The sequence below is a fragment of the Lycorma delicatula genome, chromosome 5 (genome assembly GCF_047948215.1).
Source record: "Lycorma delicatula isolate Av1 chromosome 5, ASM4794821v1, whole genome shotgun sequence".
Classification (NCBI taxonomy): domain Eukaryota; kingdom Metazoa; phylum Arthropoda; class Insecta; order Hemiptera; family Fulgoridae; genus Lycorma; species Lycorma delicatula.
The window spans coordinates 12,199,804-12,214,979 of NC_134459.1; the positions used below are offsets into that span (position 1 = coordinate 12,199,804).

The 15,176-nt window shown below is 27.4% G+C and overlaps 1 protein-coding gene across 2 annotated transcripts in view; it reads right to left on the bottom strand.

Moving 5' to 3' along the window:
• Positions 1-14,299, bottom strand: part of LOC142325828 (ribonuclease H1-like) — a 40,587-nt gene extending 26,288 nt beyond the window's left edge. Inside the window, exons 1-3 of one of the 2 annotated variants that reach the window (XM_075367853.1) lie at positions 14,119-14,298; positions 6,285-6,440; positions 4,191-4,282 (exon numbers count right to left, since the gene is read on the bottom strand). In XM_075367853.1, the coding sequence (XP_075223968.1) occupies positions 4,191-4,282; positions 6,285-6,440; positions 14,119-14,177 (307 nt within the window). In that variant the 5' untranslated portion in view covers positions 14,178-14,298. Of the gene's footprint in view, positions 1-4,190; positions 4,283-6,284; positions 6,441-14,118 lie in introns of both variants that reach the window. The other variant, XM_075367852.1, reaches the window with a different exon arrangement.
• Between the last annotated feature and the right edge of the window lie 877 nt (positions 14,300-15,176).

Sequence of the window (15,176 nt, forward strand, 5' to 3'; positions counted from 1 at the left end):
CATCACAGACTTCAAAAAATTGAAATTTTTAAAAAGGAATTGGAAACGTAAAAGTCTACTTTATTTCATAGTGTTTTTTTTAAACATGGATGGGCCAGAACTTGAATGAAAATGTTAATCAAAAGAAATCCTGGTATGAATAACATGAATCTTGATAAAAATAAGAAAAATACTGAACAGAATGACTTTGAACTGCTACCAAGTTAGAGTTAAGATTTTCTGAAATCTTAAGATTCTTTTAAGCCTAAGTTTTCCAACTAATTTTTCAAATCTTTATGTAAAAATACTTTGAATATCAGAATGATATAAGGCAATGTATCATTATACCCCTAACAATCCAGTATTAGTACTGGATTGTCCTATCAATCCAGTATTAACAGTGATGATAACAAAAAAATTTAAATTATCTTCAGATTGTCAGCATTGGCAGTATAATTTTTCATTTAAAAATATCAGCTATGCAGAAATTTCAAAATGTAAGTGAATGAAAATTAAAAGAGGGTTTTTCATAGAAATAATGGAACTGCAAGTCAAAGATGAATTTTTTAATTGTGTACTAATAAATATTAACGTGCATTTAAGGGCACATGCAAACATTTTCTCATAGTAAAACACAAATTTATCAGGATATCATAGAAAACATTATCACTTCATACTATGGAATGAATGTATGTGTAATTCAACTATGGAATGCAATAACTCCCTAATAAAGTATCGCTTGCATTCACATCTGTGCTTCTTTCTAAATCACAATGTAGTAAGCAATAACATTTGAGCCTTTTTAAAAGAAAAAGCAGTGTTTTAGAATGCTCTCATTCTTGCAAGAAGTTTTAATGCAATTACAAATATAAATACGTGATACCATTAAATTACATTACATTAATTCACTACATCTTTTATACATAAATTTTTTAAATTACGGGAAGCTGAAAAACAATATTTACAGGTTTGTAATCTACATAAAAATTAAGTACAGAAAAATATTTCGTCACATTTAACAAAAGATTGAAAAATTGCTATTTTTTATAACAATGCAATTAAAAATAAGCAATCAAATTCAAATATTCATAAAATAATTTAAAAAAAACATAAAGTCTGTTTAATTTGATCAGTAAGATTGAAGTTTAACAGTTCTATTTTAGAAAGCAATCTAAATTATTCAACAACTGCAAAAGGAAAGAATGATATCTTGCATCTGAAAAAAAGAAGAAAACTAAAGATACAAATGTAAGGTTTTTAAAATTTTAAATACTTTATTGGTTTATGTTGAATATAGCTTAATTCATTAGTGTATATATCCAAGGACAGATCTGGGCAGGATTCATTGGGATAATGGCCTCCCAAAAATAATATACATGTGCTGAAAATAATAGACCAGAAATCTTAAACACTAAGCACCCCTGGGGACAGCAAGTTCTACAAGTTCAACACCATAAACAGGAAACCTTAAATCCCAGCACCCTGGGAACAGCAAGTTCTACATGCATAATACTATAGGTCAGTAGACAAGTAATCTTAAACCCTAAGCATGGCTCTTTCTCTCTTCCTTCATGAAATCAATACATTTTTCTCAGAAATTAATTTTTATTATTGATAGTTCTTCAACATTTTTTTGTATAAGTTTTATACATATGGTATGATTTTTTTATAGTAGTTTGTATGGTTATCAGATGTGCAGTAATCAATCAAAGATTGAATTACAAAGTTTAGAAAGAAAGCTAATCATTAAAAAATCCTTTTAAATTATAAGAAAAAGTCATGTGTCGAACATCTGCCCTTGAAATAAGAAACTTTTTATAGTATATATGTTATGAACAAAGCTCAATGTGCGGGCATGCTGTGATCTGCAAAGCTCGTCGCAGATTTTGAGATTGAGCAGGTCACGGCATGCCCACACGTTGAGCTTTGGTCATAAAAAATATACCTGCACATTTCTGTCTTTATATCATTTTACTGTCATGACATTGAAGCGCATACTTCTCCATAAGTTTTCTTAAGTGCATTTGTGAGTAGCGATTGATTTTAATAAAATAATATTTAAAAATTATCAATAGTTTTTTACTTTAGTACATTAACAATTGTAACGTCAAATTAGCTTTTGGTCCAATGTGCATTATAACACTGCACAATATTATTTATTATAAACCAAGTATGAGCCATGCTAACAAACCGTTACATTATGGTAACAAATAAATATTATAAATATTTATATATTTTGTACTATTCTATCCTGTAATGTATACTAGGGTGGTCCAAAAAATAAAAATTTATCAATTGGAATAATAATAATATATATTATTGAATATTCAACTCTACAAATTATTTATATATATATATATATATATATATATATATATATACAGTACTATGCAGAAACATACCCAACCTATGTTTTTTTTTTTTTTAAATATTTGAATTAAAATGTGTAGTTTCCTCAATTGAACAAAAATTTAAGAAATAATCAAAATACAAGTTTTCTAACAATATCGTCAGCTAGCCTCATATGTTAACACTGAAGAAAGTCGAACACTTCGATTATTAAACTTTACTGAATAAAAAATTAATTAATTCAACTAAAAAAGTTGATGTTTTCACTGAAAAGAATCATATTTGAACCTAATTTTCAAGAGCCTAAAGTAATTATTTTCTCTTCGCATTCTAACAGTTCACCTAAGGTCCAGCAGATTTTTTTTAAAAATTGTTTTGATGGATGTTTTACTATATGTAATAGTGGTGTGTAAGTTTTTTATAACTTAACTCTTTTAATTGTGGCTCTATTTTTATACCTAAATGATACAGTGTTTAAAGAAAAAGTGAAAAATTTCTAAAAATCTGTAAATAGCTTCAAGGCCTCATTAGATTGAAAACATCAAAAAGTTATAGAATATAACTGAATCAGGCCTGAACTGAATGATGTGCACATGTTTGAACCCATTTTATATTGTTTGTATATTGATAATATACATCTTTTGCCAACACATTAACAATGTTTCAATCAGAATCAATTTGAAATTGATTGGATATTTGCGATTTAAAATTTAACTTATGTTTCTGAAAGCGAAAAATTGTATAACAAGTTGAACAAAAAACTGGAGTAAATGAGTGATAAATTACATTCTTGTGGCACTCATTCATTTTTTGAGATACATATATGTAGTATGTAGTATATATCCAGTAAAAAAAATACATAATATCTTTTCTATTTTTACCTTTTTTATTTTAAAAAGAATCTGTAAAAGTAGAATGTAATTAATTAAGTTATTTAGTTGCATTTGATATGTAATATTTATAAATTGCTGTTAATTATGTTCTTTGTTCTCTTTTTTAAAACATCTCTATAAGTGTAACTGAATGATACATAATTATGTAGGATGCATAAATTGTTGTTTGTATTAAAAATTTAGTCAACATTTTGTATTGCTGCAGTGTACACAAAATAAAAAAAATAATTAAATATAAAATATAAATAAATAAAATTAAGAATTAAAAGAAATATCTAAAATAGGCATAAATTTGGGAGCACCCATTCACCCACCCACAGACACCAGCTCCTTGAAAAAGTTCTTATGCCAACCTGAAAAATTTTCTGGATCTGTGCTTGATATCAAATGCAAATGATAGATTTGGTTTTTAGCAACTGTTGCACCAACAGCCTGGAAGAATCAGGGAAACCGTGAAAAAGTCTTCATCGGAGCAGCATTACAGAATACAGGAATATATATAATAGAAAAGTAGGTATCCATATGACTACAAATAAATTATTTCTGTGATGTAATTATGCAAATTAATAAATAAAATTGATGCATAATAAGATAGAAATTTTAAAGCCATTAATTGCTAAGTAACTGAATATAAATTTAAGCGCATATTAAACAAAGTACAGTATTCACTTTGTTGAAAAATATTCAGATTCCGAATTTGGATCAAATTAGAAGTTATTATTTAAAAACGTACCAGCAGTGCAATATTATTTAGTAAAAAGGAAATCATTTAATTTATTTTTAAACAAAGTGGTTGGTATATAAAAAATTGCTGTACAGTCTGTTGACTTACGTGTTAGATGAAAGAGAACTGAATGTGGCAAAGAAAATACCATTCTTTTATTTCAGAAAGAAAAAATAAATAAAATGTGGGAAAAAAAGTAATTGCTTAAAGAATAAAAGTTTAATTTATAACAATTATGTTATTACCATGTTTTAAAGCTGTTTCTATTCCTAATATTGATGCTTCTAATTCTGCATTAATATTTGTCGCTCTTCCAGAAACTGGTTTGAATACATTACTGAAATAAATTTAAAAATAAAAAACAAATTACATTAGTTTCTTTTTAAAAAGCAGTTTGCAAAATTACTTTAAATTTTTTACCATTGTTATGTTAGAATTATTTTATTTTGTCACAGAAAATAAAAATTTATAATTGACTTGTTTTAGGTCCATCTTCTTTCTTTGTTAGAAGTGATTTAGGAACAACAACTTCCCATCATAATCTGTGAACTTCCCATCATTATATCAGTAAATAACTTGGAAAAATTAGGGAAAATAAACACATATTTTAATTGTAGAAAACATATTATTAAAAATCAGTAGCAACAAATTTAAATCCCTTAACATGAAAAACTCATAAAAATAAAAACATAATAATAACAAGTAAAATTTAATTGTAATGATTGGCTTAACAAAACAATACATTTAATTTAAACTATTCAGGAATATTTAACTTATATTTTTTGTTAAATTCAAACATGGTACCAAAATAATAGATTCATTACTGTTTAACAGATTGTAACAGTCAGTAACAAGACAGTTCATTTTACTTTGACAGAAAGAGAACATACATCTCTTCTAATACAGAAATCTCTACAAAAGTACTTAATGAAAAAAGCATTAAATGAAAAACTTTTAACAAAATAATGATTTCACTAATCCATTAATCCAGGTTAGGGTGGTAAGAGAATTTATACATATAGATATTTCTATACCTTTCTTTATCTCATTTTAACTTCATCATTCTAATTTATAACAGACTCACCTGATCAATCACATTTTATGGTGGGAACTTGCTACAGAACAACTAAAACAAATTGTTAGACAAAAGGGAAAAAACGTTCCAGGTCAGATCTAAATCAAGATACATTTTAAAAATATTTAAGCAATTTAGAGATCATTAAAAATAAATAGTTAACAAGTTTTATATTCGATTTTAATTAAATGTTATTAAGTGCAGATGAATTTTCCTAAGAATGCACCTACCTCCAATATTCTGCCTGTATGTGTAGCTTTTTAGTCACATCAGGGTGGATATAATTTAAATTAAAATTTTAGCAGTAAAACAAACTGTAGCAGTCATACAAAAATATTAAAAAATTAAGAACAATTTCATACACTAAGAAAATAAACACTTTATAATAGAAAAAATGTAACAGGAAGTTAAAATTTAACAGAAGTGTTAAAACCTAACAGTATTAAATAATACAGCACAATAGTTACACAAAGATTTTTTTACTTATTTCTGATATAATCATCTCTGTGTCATATGCTTGTTTTGGTATGAGTAGACTATTTATGAGCAAGTATATACCAAAAAAAAAAGTAGAGAATATTAAACATTGGAGTCCATCCTCTGTTGATTAAAGTACTTTAAATATATAAGTATCTTATTATACTATAAAATTGTATGTAATAATATAAAAGTGATTCAGTTATTAAAAAAAAAAAAAAAAAAATACTGAAATTAAGTGTAGGTGTACTCTGGAAAATTGGCATCCCACTGCCATCATACTAGCAGGAATCCATACATGATTTCATTTGAAATGATTTTATTTTGTTATACTTAGTCTAATTTGAATAAGTTATAATTTGTTTAAAATGTTTCACTGATCTCTGTGGCAGGTTAGTAGGGTCTTGGGCTTTCATCTGGAGATTCCAGGATCAAATTCTGGTCAGACACGGCATTTTTCATACACTTCAAAAAATTCCATTTCATATTCCCATGCACAAACTTCAAGCTTATATGGTGAATTAATCATAAAAAAAAAGTTTACATGTAAAGTGATAAAAAACCAACCTATTCTTTCATAAACTTATCTACATTGTTGTAAGATTTACTGGTAAACAGCAAATGAGTCATATGTTTTTTGGAAAAATGTGTCCGTTATGATATTTACTTCAACCTGCCTACACCCTTTCTTTCTACCCCACATGCTGTTTATGAAAAATTCATCTCTATAGTTTTGTGCTTAATCAGATTTAAATAATACCTTATGAAATTTTTCATTGTTACTTACTATGGATGCTTATGATTAAACCATACAGCAACTCCTGCTCGGGCAGTATTTTTCCCATTATTTATACAACATCCACATACATATACTTTCAATATTCCATTTTCTTTAATAAGAGAATTGTCTTCAGAATAATCACTGTCTTCTTGAAAGGATTTTCTAAAATTAATAAAAATTGTTATTGATATTTTTTAAACCTATTAAATTGAATTTAATAATTTAATTTTAAAAAAAGTTTTTATTATTTACTTAGTCAGTGCATATTTAATACCATAAAAAATGAAAATAATACTGCACATTACCAATAAATAGTGAAGATAGTGACAAAGTTTTCATCACTTTCATCAGCGTTTAAAGTTTAATATTGATAAGATGTTTTTTTTACTGAATGACTTTATAGTCATTATAACATTTTTTGGGTGTTAACATACTTATTCACTCTATATTTCAAAGTTTATGAAAAGTAAAAACTTTAAACTGATAAAGATCATGTCGATATAATAAAATAAGTTCTATTTGGGTAAGAATTAATTATTCACTGTAACCTAATTAAATTACAGGAATAGAGTTTGTACTTTGATAAATGAAAAATATAATCAATAAGTCACTAAGAAATTAGCTGGTATAGTATTGTAAGGTCACATATTGTACCATGCATTTCTTTGAAATGGTAAAATGAAATAGAAATTATTTCTTCTTTATTCTGTTTAGGAAGAGTTAAATCACGTTTATTTTTTACTTGGGAGTTTTTTTTAATCAGTACATGTATAAATATATTGAAATTTGCTTAATGATCACTATGGTCTAATGATATGGCCTTTAAATTTCATCTTGCTCTCACATTTGGAGGGCTGGCTTAGCATAATTGACACTTCAGTCATTAAAATCACTATACAGGCAGTGGAGAGGTGAGACCCCCAGGGTTGGTTAAAAGCAGCTTTCCTCCTACCAAATCACAATGGAAATCTTGTAAAATCCTGGAATCTTAGAATAAACCTCACACAGGCAAATATATATCTAAAAAACCAAAAATTGGGAAAAACTTACTTTTGTTATATACAGGTGAACAATCAGATTAATCATTATTACCAAACTGGAAAAAGATTTAGATAAGGAAAAAAGAAAGGACAATCTTCTAGCAAGAAGGAATAGCAGGCATAAGAGTCAAACAACTCTACCCAGAGGATGTTCAGTACAGCCCCTTGGGAGATCAGGTATGAGAAGCCGCTTATGAGAATTCCTGAAATGCTCAAACAATGTGTAAGTATTTGTTATAAAAGTTAAATACTATAATCAAACAGTTGCAGACAATCTGACATAAAATATAAGTCATCCTAAAAAATTGTAAAGCCATTCTTGAAACAGTAAGCATCTGTTCAATAAGTAATAATAAAATTCAATAAAACAAGTACTCTACTGAACTGTAAACCATTTATCCAAAGTATGCCCACCAGAGAATTAGCCTACATTATTTTATTTTTGAAATTGAAATACAACCATTTTCCTAAAACGTTTCTTGACAGATATTTGGATATGCACAACACGAGGTCCTATTATTATATTAAGGATGGTCACATTTTTCAGCGATGGATCATTCTGATAATATTAAGCAAAGTTGATGAATAGCTTTTTTTTATTAGTGAATGAGTAAATGAAATTTTTTAAATTGATGCCAAATCAATTTAAATAAATAAATCACCAAGCAGGGCTATAATTTCACAAAAAGTCCTAATGTATGAAGATATTAGTCTCACCCAGCATTAGGCAGACTAATTCTAAACTGAATACCACATGATTGGAATAAATTGAACTCCAAAAATTCTAAAGTACACTAATAAGTTCAGTGTTCAAATTAAAAATATTGTTCCTTTAATTTCAAATCTCTGTGGCAAAGGGGTAACATTTTCATCTTTATCTAGAAGGTACTGGATTTAAATCCTGTGCAGCTTTTTTCATATGCAACAAATATTACATATACTTTTTATTATAAAAAGATATATTACTTAATTTTATTTACATTTTCAGCAAAAAAAATAATGGATAATTTAAGCAACAGTGATACCTGTTTGTTTATTTTATTATTCATTATCCTTGAAAAAGTCAGACCAATGATATAATTTTTACTTTCTTATACATAAAGTAGATAGTTTGTTGTGGTAAAAGTATAATTTCAGATTTTTTGAATCTCAGATTCCTTAAATGGTCTTTAGTAGAAATCAAACTTTGTTTCTACAATTCTGTAGATATTGAATCAGTGGATGATTTTCTTAAATTTAATAAAACTTAACAGAACAATGTCCTGCTTCTATAAGAATTGTATTTTGATTTTAAAATTTATTCCTGAAAAGAATAAAAATTAAAAAAAAAAAATCATCTGAAAACCAGTTTGCAATTTAAATTAAATTGTTATAACCCCTATATAATACAGTAGAATTTCGCACAGCTTTGTCCCCCTTGCTTTTGTTTTTAAATTTAGTCCCAATGAAATTATTTTTTTTGGTGTTGCTGTTTGATCAACTTCAGTTACATAAATTTTAACAGATAAATTTCTATTCCTTGTTAGCTTTACATAATGTCATTTTCATGTGCATGCAGAAGTTTATTTCAGGATTTAATTTCATGATGACCCAAATAAAAAAAAGCATGAATGTAATTATTTATTAAACAATTACTAAACTATAAAGTTTATTTGGATGTTTTTAAAAATCCACTAAAGTTATTTTTAAAATTATAAAAGATTTTGTAATACTGTACAGATTAACAAATTTCTCTATTCTGGAAATCAGTTGTCCAGCTTTCTCGATTTCGGGCCTTCAGGGAGCTGCATCTCTTTTTCACATAATGGGAGTAGTAACATTCGTTGCGTACATTACTAACCAAGTTGTGTAGTTAATTAGTATTGAACAACCTAGTGGTAGCTGGATGACAGCATTGAGGAACTAATAGAGTTACAGTACTGGTCCAGCAGGACTTGTAGCTATCAAGTTCCCACATGGAAAAGCAAGCGTAACACACAACAAAGACAATATATATCTTACTAATGTACATGCAAAGCTAAATTAACAACATTCCTTGAATTCAAATCTGGTTATATTTTTGTTAGTTAATATATATTGTTATGTTTGCTTTTACTCTTTCATGAGTCTAATTCACAGTTGACAGGCTTGATTAATTCATAGCGAAGATATAGACCAAAAACAGTTGAGAACGGGAAATTAAATTTTTTCTCCAATCAAATTACAGTAGACTTATTTTTATTCACTCTTAATCAGGTAGTTAGTTGCTTTTCTACACAAAATTAAAATGTTACAGGTTCGAAACAAAAACTGTTAAAGAATAAATCATACACTGTAACCAAAAGTAATATTTGTTTACATTAATCTGTCATTAAAATTCATTCTTTTGGTCTTAATTTCAAATTAAATTGTTATTATTAATTTAGAATCTATTATCCATGTTATTTTATCTTTCTACAAGTATTAAAATTGTGAGGATTAAATTTCTTAGTGACCTTCTTTTAAAATTTACAGATTAATAATTAATTTAGGTCTTAATACATAACACTTAACTAATTTAAAGAAAAAAATTGTTGGTTAAATCCAGTGGCGGCTTGCATATGAGCACTATGGAACTGCAGCAACCCCTATTTCCACTTGATATTATCAATAACATTTAATATAACGAGTCCTTTTCTCTTTATACTTATATAATATATAATCCTTAAGCTTAATATCAGTAGCCATCCCCCAGTTTATGAAAAAGATACAAAACTCTTTGTATAGAACCGTGTTCTTCACAGTTCCAGCAGCATGGTGTTTGGCTGTTGTATGCATGCACACGAGGGAGAAAGAGCACTGTTGCTCCTGTAGTGCCGACCCTGGCATGCCAGTGGAAGGTAGTTTTTTTACTCAATGTGTGTATGTGGAATATTCCTTGTTCAATCCCTTTTATAGTTTAGTTGATGGAAGGAATATGAAAGTGGTTTAGTTGTTTTTTCAGTAGTGATCAGATGATGCAAAGCAAGGGTTCTTTGATTGTCAAATCTGTCTAAAAACATGCTGGAAGAGGAAAAGAAAAGGTAATTAGCAAAAACTGATTATGTATTTGTTTCTGCATACATAGAAATTTAAATTAAGCACCATTGGACTATAGTGTTTTTTAAGCAGACATTTTATTAGGTTTAATGCTAAGAAATAATAAATGCATTGACATTTTATTATTTATTCAGTTAAACTGAATATGGTGTTTAAGCACAATGTTGTAAAAAGCAGTGTACCATATTCTTGAATGTGATAAAGTGTAGAATTAAATTATTATCCTGCTTTCAGCTATTTTATTTGATTCATTTTTTTCGGTTCTTTACTTTACAGAAAACTTTAACCATGGTCTTTAAAAGGCCCAGAAAAAAGTTTCTGCAACAGCACCCCCACTAATTTTAGCTACAAGCCACCACTGCTGAAATCTCAAATTGCCTGTTTTATTTGCCACATTGTGGTATTGTTAATGATTTGGATCAGACTACATTTTTACAATCCCATTTTTTCTTATTGTTAAAAATTTTTTTTAAATTCTCATTTACCTCTTTAAAACTGAAATAGCATCATTTTTATACTTGTTCTGATCTTCAAGTCTTTTACTATTTATTATCTTTTAATCTTTTACTATTGATTTATATGCTTTAATTTTTCTAATTTACAATATGATGTAGGACTGAGTTGAGATGTATGGAGTGAGTTTTAATATTCTAAACATCCAACATTTTTTCTAGTTTCTGATTTATCAAAATCGGCCTTCTGTTCTTGAAATGATGTCAGCAATTTAATGGAAAATGGAGAAGTTGATTTTGGAATTAATATTGTTCTAATCTACTTACTAAACAATACAAGAGATGTCCATGCATTGGCTAATTTCTCACTGCAGACTTGAAATTTTGTTTTTGTAGTCTAAAAGATTGTTTAAAATAATTTTGAAGTACTAACGTATGTATGAAAACAAATGATTTTAGACAAACTCTTTCCAAATCAGTTCCCTATTTAATATTACCCGTATTCAGTATAGCAAAAATAACCATAAAAAGTTAAAAAATTGTTTCCACATTCATTGTAATGTTCCTGATCACAGGTAAATTAAAAAGATTATTTTCTATTCATACTGGATGCTGGGTCTAGTAATTCACAACTTGGTTAACTACCTTGAAGGAATCATGACACATATAATTATAAATCATTAAACTAAACTCTACAGTTTATATTTGTAGGGGAAATACTAATTAGTGTAAGCAAAAAAATGAGTTTTTATTACTTTCTGTTGATATTTTTATACTGCTAGACGCATGGTAAATACAATTTACAAAACTGCTTGAATTTTTTTTTACCGCAAAGTTGTTTCTGCTATAGCTTTCATCATCAGATATTTGCATTCAGCTAGATAAATATATTTTGAGGAAAGAACATCTACAATTGGACCACATATCTATTAATGAAGTATACTTACTCAAAGCTTCTAGGCTTTCTAATAGGTTCATTGAGAATAACACCAATCCTTTTGAATATATGTTAGGTAAAAATTAAATAATGGCATATTTAATAATTAAATACGGCTAGCGAAAGATTTCGCATGGATTTCAGCTCTTTTAAAAAAAAGAAGCCCTACTGTAATTTTTAGGATCCAAATTAAGGATTGAGCTGGGAAATGGGTTAAAACAGGTCCAAGAACTCCAGTAGTTTTTAAGATATCCAATGTAAAACACAAAATTCAGTGTCGAAAGACAATTTTTCTTTAAGTTTGTAGTACAATAGCCTTGTTAAATGATTAATAAATGTGGAAGATTTAGCAACAAAACCTGCAAAGGCAATGGAAACTGGTTTCCAACATAGATTTCTTCACATTAATGCTTGTAAGCATTATCTATGACAAAATTCTGGGACAATTTGTTTTAGCAAAGTCTTTCGCTAGCTATAACTTAAAAACAAAGGGTTTCCAGGCCTATGTTTATATGAACGTTTTTTCATTATTTTCACCAGTAGAACATATCCTGAAAGTTTCTCAGTTTTTTTGTGGGACACCTGTATATTAATTTGTTTTTCAAGTGTCTATAGAAGATATAGAATTTGGTGTTTAGTTAGCATATACAAAATTAATATGGAAACATGTGTATAAGAAAACTATTAACACTATTAAGAGTTGACTCAATACCGATTTAAGTTTTTGCACTTAATGAGCTCATATTGTTTCTTCCATTACTAATATTTATACTTTCATAAAAAAAAATATATATTTAATGTCAAAAGTTAAATAAAAAGTACATACATGATGACTGGTCAAACTCATGCAAAGACGCGGCTAAATAATATAAATTGCAATATACGATATCCAATATATTAGCAACTGAAATTTAATTGAACTAGTCTATTAAAATAATAATTTACTGCTACTGATGTTGCAGTTGTCAACATTGTGATAGGTTGAATAATTATCCACAAAATGTTGGCTTCAAAAAAATAAAATAATTTTGTTGAAATTCGTTTAGCCACTGTCATTATTACATAAAAATTCAGTTATTTTCACACAGCATATATAAAAGATATACATTAAACAATTATATATGCAGTGTTTTAGTCAACACATTTCCTATATGCTGACCTGTTAGTTATCCGTGAGAGAGTAGATAGATATCCAACAGCTGAAAATTCTATAGTTGCTCAATGTAGATAGGCTTGCTAACAAGCACATTGTTTAATTGAAAATGCAATTACCTTTCCAAGTTATTAAAACAACCAAGACCTGACTTTGCATGTAGTCTGCCTCAATGTAAAACCACTTGCATAATGTATATTCTGCAGTTAACGGGTCAAAATAATTTCCCAACTGAATGCAGACAATGGGTATAACTCCCCTGTAGGGATTCATATCACTTAAACATTTCAGTGAGTTTGGTATGGTAATATACAACATTATATTTGGCTCGCTGAAGAAAACGGTGAAAATCATTCCACTCCTCAATCCTTATTAAGCGTTGCATGGATGCTGGTTAATCTGGAAGACGATTAAGCCTTCCTATTTTTGGGGACAAATGGAAACCAGTATTTGGTGAGGCTATACCATTCTCTAAGAACAGAACCAACTATAGTTTCATATCAAACTGTTTACCTTTTTTGTTACAGCATTCAACATATACTATAAAACAAAAATTTTATTTACATATCAATAAATTTGTCTCTTTATATGTTCATTTGCATACAACTCGACTACCGGTTTAAATTAATATTTTAGTATACTGTTTTTCGATTTCTTAAAATTTGCATCCAATTTATATAATACAAATTTTAAACAAGTTTCAAAACACGAGTTCAGGGTTGTTTGTTTAAAATTAAAAGTTACAATTGTAAGCAAAAAAAATTTAAATAAAAATAAAAATCTTTTAAACAAAACATATACTTTAAAAGGTAGAAAAACAAAGAAAATTTTGTAAACAGAATGAGGTAATATTTCTATTTAAAAATGTATCTTCTAAAAAAAAAGCTATCAATATTTGTTACATTTTTCTAACTTTTTATTTTTTAAGGTTTTAAAATTTTTAATTTGTTTGCTTAATAATGTAAAGTTATTTGACTTCCATGAGACAATCATGTTCACCTGATACACTACTGGTTCTGAGTTCAGTTCCTGGTTAGGATATTTAAAATTTATAGCGAGTCAACCTCAACATTCTATACTCATAGAAGTCATGACTTGACTTTCATAATTGAAAGTATTAATATAATATACTATTAAATATTCCAGTAATTTGCTAAAAAGTAATTATTCTAATATATTTAACTTGAATTATTATGCTTACGGTACTATGATAAACAAATAAAGAAGCGTATAGAGAGTTGAATGAATTATATGAACCATTATTATCTTTTATCATCAAAAAACCATATCACACTAACATTAAAATGATTTACTAAATAGTTATGCAAGTTGTATCTTATCTTTTCTTACTGTGGAATGCGTTTTAGTTCACAAGGCATGTACAGTGAAAAAAGTAATATAAACTGGTAATAAGATAACATTAGTAAACAGGGTTTTAACATTCTACATAGTCAATTACTTTTATTATTATATATAAACATTACCTCACTACTAAACAAAACGTGATTGTTAAATTTGATAATTATTCAATTAAAAGCAACACGTATTGCATGCACATGTACATATGTATTACAATAATACTTTTTTTAATATTGTCAGCTGTACTGGTTATGGATTATAGTAGAAAAAAAAAAAATATTTGTCTAATTTTTGGATATCAAAAATCAGGAAATAGTTCAGTATTGTTTATAAACAAACACCTAAATGCAATTAGTTTCATAAAAAAAGTTCATTTACAAAATCACACAATAAAACTATTTTGACATAACTTAACAAAATAATTTTGCAGCTGTATGAAATACAATTATTTATGCTTCTTTTGTAATCACTTATAAGCCCATCTGATGGATTTTCCAACTAATTTATTAAAAGTAATTTTATCTTATGGAATCAATTAAACTCTATCAATGAGTTCTAAATAATTTTAAAAAATCCATAATTTTTTGCATTTTCATTTAACAAATAATTTTCATTCAATTTAAAAAAAACTTTTCTGTAATTATTTTATTAATTTAATATCTTCAGGTAGTTGCTGTAATATTATTTTATATATTTATTAATTTTATGAATTAACATGGGTTCAACCCCTATCATTACGATTTTAGTCTTTTTTATAATTATTGTGTATATTAAGATGTGCTCCGATTTAAGATTCTACTGTGGTTTCCCTCGATCCATTCAGGGCAATACAGTTTAATTTCTGTGGCAAACCTATCTACTACTGATGTGATCTATGTAGTGAATAATAATATACCAAAC